At 39.9% G+C, this 5377-nt stretch overlaps 1 protein-coding gene across 1 annotated transcript in view; it reads left to right on the forward strand.

Moving 5' to 3' along the window:
- The window catches only part of NSMCE4A (non-SMC element 4 homolog A (S. cerevisiae)), a 13854-nt gene that overhangs the window by 4267 nt on the left and 4210 nt on the right, over window positions 1-5377 (forward strand). The window contains exons 4-6 of the mRNA XM_012642380.1: window positions 2128-2279; window positions 4108-4207; window positions 4900-5025. Coding sequence (XP_012497834.1) covers window positions 2128-2279; window positions 4108-4207; window positions 4900-5025 — 378 coding nt within the window. The remainder of the gene's footprint in view (window positions 1-2127; window positions 2280-4107; window positions 4208-4899; window positions 5026-5377) is intronic.

Raw genomic sequence — 5377 nt, forward strand, 5'->3', positions numbered from 1 at the left:
CTGCCTCAGCCTCCCAAGTAGCTGGGACTACAGGCATACGCCACCATGCCCGACTAATTTTTTCTATATATTTTAGTTGTCCAGCTAATTTCTTTGTATTTTTAGTAGAGACGGGGTCTCGCTCTTGTTCAAGCTGGTTTCGAACTCCTGACCTTGAGCAATCCTCCTGCCTCGGCCTCCCAGAGTGCTAGGATTACAGGCGTGAGCCACCGTACCTGGCCTTGCTGTGCCCATTTTTCCTCAGTCAGTTCTTAAGTGTTATAGATGATTCTCAGTGACCTGGGACCTTTGTTCTGGGCCAGAGAAAAGCCCACCCTGAGGTGGCAGAGCTCAGCTGGAGATGAGTCAGGCCTGGTGAGGGGACATGTTTTGGTCTGTCTTTGAGAACATTTCAGAATCATATAAATCTGATTGGAGATTTGCTTTTTTTGGTTTTATTTTGTTTTATTCATCTTTCTTGGCCACTTACCAAGTGTGAATAGTTGTCACTTGAAATTTTAAAACTTTTCCTTGATGGATGTACCAAAAAGAGGGAAAAAAAGCACACTGAGACTGGCCTTTTATCTTACTCTGTTGTCTGTTTTTGATTCTCCTCTGAGCCATGCTCTGTCCTAGCACAGACAGGTGTCCCTTGGTATGAACATTGCATTTCTGACTGGATGTTTTTGTTAAATGGTTATAAAAATGATTTCATACCATGAGATCTGACCAGATAAGGTAATTATTTTGTAAAGGCATGAGGCAGATGATTATTTGCAATTTGTTGTTTTTAAAACCTTAGAATTTTCTTTTTTAAAAAAACTTCTGTATTGTGAAGTATAATGTGTGTTTGGGAAAAGGTACACTAAATGCACAGCTCGACAAAGTGACCATATATTGTTTTTTTTTAATTACTTTTATCAAGTTAAACTCTGTACCTCAACATATCAAAATAAATTCTAGAAGTCTTAAAGCATTAAAATAAAACTTTAATAGTTATCTAGTCTCTGGGTGGGGAAGACCTTCCCATGTATAACATCACATATAGACACTATAAGGAAAAGATTAGTAGATTTGAACAGACCAAAAGTGAAATGTCCTCCTGCAGAGGTGCGCTGGCAGCTCGGGGTGGCGAGAGAATGAAGAGAGGTGACCACGACACTCTGACCAGGCTCTTACAGCTTTTCTTTTCTTCAATGTTTGGTTGCTTTTAATAGGGTTAATCTCCCTGACGGCTTTGTGATTATTGTTTATGTATGATATTAGCATTGTAATTTGATAACTTCTAGGCATTTTATAGTATAATGTAATAACAGTGTATTTTTATAGAAGTAAATTCAATACAATATGTTTTCTCAAACTGTCTGTAATACAGTTTGAGACAAGGGAATTATTCAGCTTCCGCCAACTTTTCCCCAGGAAGGCAATTTTAAGATGAGCGATGCCCTAACTGATGCTGGGCCACTGCTGTCTGGATATACTAGATACGAGCTGAATATAGATTTCTGGGAGGTTGGCAAAAAAATTAAAATCTGAAAGCCAGCCGAACTTCCTTGTGTTGTCATGGAGCTTTTGATTTGGGATGTAATTTTATATTTTTATACTAGTACAGCTTTACTAATAAATGAACTGCTTGTGATACAGAAATTCTCAGGGGGCTTAGTTCTACTGGCGTACCTAAACCCTCAGCCTGCCAGTGGCACTGTCGACATTTTGGGGGGGGTGTATCTTTGTTTTGGAGACCTATACTATGCATTGTAGGATGTGGAGCAGCCTCCCTGGCCTCTACCCAGTAGATGCCAGCAGTACACCAGTTGTGACAACCAAACATGTCTCCAGGTATTACCAAAAGACCCCAGGGGGCAAATTCACCCTGGTTGAGAACCACTGGTTTAAATCATTTTACTTTTTCACCCAAAGGTTCTAAGTACATTGAGGAATATTTTCCGCCAAAAAGGAAGGTACCTTCGAAAATAGGAATTTATCTATAAAGCTATCTTTACTATAAGAAATTTAACCAACATGTTAAGACACTGAAAACAGATTTTGCCTCTGGCCTCTTAAAGGTTTAGTGATGCAGGTTATTTGATGTGGTGAATGATTACTTGTGGCTTAACTGGGGTTTTTTGTTTTCCTTCATTTTTGTAGCTGACACATATGGGTGTAAATCCGCTAGAAGCTGAAGAATTCATCCGTGATGAAGATAGTTCTGATTTTGAATTCATAGTCTATGACTCCTGGAAAATATCAGGCAAAACAGCAGAAAACACCTTTAATAAAACCCATACATTCCACTTTCTGTAAGATTATTTTAAAAATCCAACAGACCAGCCATTTGTAAACCTTAAATTGTTTTTTATTGTAGGGACAAAGATTGTTTGGTACTATAGAGGCAACAGTCATGATGCCATTGTTTGGAGACTTCTAAACTTTGATTTAAAAGTCCACAAACTCTTGATATGGACAGAACCTTAAAGGATCCCTCATCCTGCTTTAGCAGGGAAGGCCACAGGCCAGAACCTTCTTACCAAGGCTCTCTCTTGGCTTGTTTGCTTCTATCTCTTGAGACTTTGGGTCTGTAGCATATGTCTGGTTTTGTTTTATCGTCTTTGAAATCCTTATCATGTAGGAGGATGATACCTCCTATTGAGGGTATCTTAAGATTCTACCAATATGTCCAGTGACATTCATTATAATATCCTGTTGGATGATCACTGTTCTCTATTTGAAGACTACTTGAATCGCTGTCACCTAAACTGCCCAATTCATTTTTTAGATACAACTCTAATTTTAAGACAAGTTTTTCTTTATACTCTGTCCTATGGAGAAACCAAGAACAGCCCTTACTGGTTCTTCTTTAAGACAGCCTTAGAGTATGCTGGTTGTTTTCCCCAGTGGACACTTTCCTAGGGTAACCCTCTAGTTGTGTGAGTCCGTTCTTTCTTAAGTGGCGTAGCTCCTGGGTATTGGTCTTTTCTGATTCGCCTTTTAAATCTCCTGAGATTGGCAGTGTCTCAGAAGGCTTTGAAGATGCAGATGTCGTAGGTCTGTGGTGTGGGGCCTGGCATCTGTTTTCAACAAGGCTTCAGGTTAACTCAGGTGCCCAGAGCCATTGTATATATTGTAGGATAAAGACTGCACTTCTTTATTATGGTATGAAGTCCAAATCTTTGTTTTTGCTCTTGAGGGCTAAGCTCTGCTACAAATCCTGAGATCTAAAGATAAAGCCCAATTTCCAGCCACAGTGAAGGACTTGCAACTCTGTCCCTGCACTTGCTGTTCCCTTAGTCTCCAGGGTCCTTTCCTCCATCCTTTCCATCTGGTGAGGTTTATTTACCCCACAGGCCCCAGCTTGGAAGCCAGAGTAACTTCTCCAGACAGAAGTGTTATCAGCGCAGGATCAGATTTCCCAGCCAGATAACTCCCATGTCTGGGTAGATGTCTCTGCCCCGATGCTGTCATAGCACTAGAGCAATACTCTATTGTACCAGTACAGGATCTGTCATGTTACGTTGAAATGGATCTATGTGCATAATGTATCTGTCCATCTATACCGTATACTTTTATTTCCTCAAGTGTAGGGACCATATGGGTCTCTATTCTTGGGGTCTCAATCTCTACACGATACATCTGTTACTGCAGATGTATCAGGAGAGAGTCTAAAAGGAAAAGGAATCCCATGGCCCTGGCTTGACCTATTGTCCTAAGACAGCTGTGTTCTATAATCCCAGGCTGTGAGACTCAGCCCTGGCACCCCCAGATCAAAGGCTTTTGATCACATTGGAGTTGTTGCGTTCTCCTTCCCCACGTCTTCATCCTCGCCTTCCTCTCAGGAGTTGGCTCTGCAATAGGCTAGCTGGGAAGACATCACAGGTACATTCACTGATTTACTCTACAGAGCAATATGAAGGTATTTGAGGAGGTAGCTGAGGTTGAGGAAAGCTCCTAGAAATTCTTAAAGAGAACAGAAAGTCACAAACCTCACCAAGAGTCCTGGACTGCTGTCAGCTCAGCTAGCACTGATACCTCGTCTGAGTCTGACTATGCCATGCAAGCTGCTTTTAGTTAGCAAAATTAGTTTGTTTTAAAAACAAACAGAAAAAGACATGAAAGCATATTTTTCATTAGGTTGGGTTCAATACAAGGAGAGTGTCCTGCACCAAAGCCACGAGTTGATCGTCCAAGAAAAGTTAAAACGAGAGAAGAGGAGAAGAACATGCCTGTCCAGGTTTGTGTTTTCTAAATGTTGTTTTTGAAAATACCTAAACTTAAAGTAGCCATTAATGTAATGTATATATAATTTGGCCATCTTTTCTAAGCTTTAGGGTCTGGAACCAGGTTCTCTCACTTAATCATTTTATTTAAGCCTTTAAACAATGTGTTGGATTGCCCACTTGTCTTTTTTGTAGTTTTGATCAGTTCTCTTAAACTAGATTTCTCAGCCTCAGCACTATTAACATTTAGGGCTGGATAACTCTTTTTTGTTGTGGGGACTGTCCTGTGCACAGCGGGACTTTTAGCACAGCCCTGGCCTCTACCCACTAGAAGCCAGTAGTGACAACCAGCTCCCCAGCTGTGACAACCAAAAATGTCTCCAGATACCAGCAAGTGTCCCCTAGGGGGCAAACTTGCTCCCAGTTGAGAAAGATTATTCTAAACTGCCCTTTTTGTATTTTGCTATTTTATGTTCAACCTGAAAATGGTTGATTTGGTAATGTCACTCTTCTATTAAGAGATTAATATAAAAATATTACTGAAACCAGAAAATCCTTTTTTTAACTGTAAATTATAAGATGGGGATAAAAACTGCTAACAATTCCCAACAAAAGACATTTAGAGAATTTGGGATTTGCAAGAGAGAAGAAAAGGTGGTTAACAGGCAAGTGAGTAGGTCAGTCAGCTCGATAATTATTTTTTCAGTTAAAAAGAATGGAAGAGTCTCATCAAGAAGCCACAGAGAAAGAAGTAGAAAGAATCTTGGGATTGTTGCAAACATATTTTCGGCAAGATCGTAAGTATGGCACGAAATTCCAACCGGAACCACTTGTATTTATCAGTTTCAATGAGGTTGTTTTTAGTTAAACGGCATTTTCAGCTGTATGTAATTTTTGAATCATTTCGATTCCTTTTTGACATGTGTATTTAATGAGGTCTCTCCCCTTTACAAACCTCACGTGAGAATGCTGGTGAAGTAACTTTTCATTTTTATCTTTAAAAGATGGGGGATTTTTTTCTGCTACAAACTAGAACGTGCCATGCAAGTGAGAAAAGTCAAAAGTCAAGTACCTATTCTACCTGCTCTCACTTCCCAGAGGGAGCCACTTGTAAAATGTGATGTGTATATTTTCAGATTATTTTCTGTTTATGTTCGTCATGTAAACATGTACCTAAATAGTTG

This window comes from Propithecus coquereli, unplaced genomic scaffold (genome assembly GCF_000956105.1).
Source record: "Propithecus coquereli isolate 6110/MARCELLA unplaced genomic scaffold, Pcoq_1.0 Scaffold179, whole genome shotgun sequence".
In the NCBI taxonomy this organism is placed as follows: domain Eukaryota; kingdom Metazoa; phylum Chordata; class Mammalia; order Primates; family Indriidae; genus Propithecus; species Propithecus coquereli.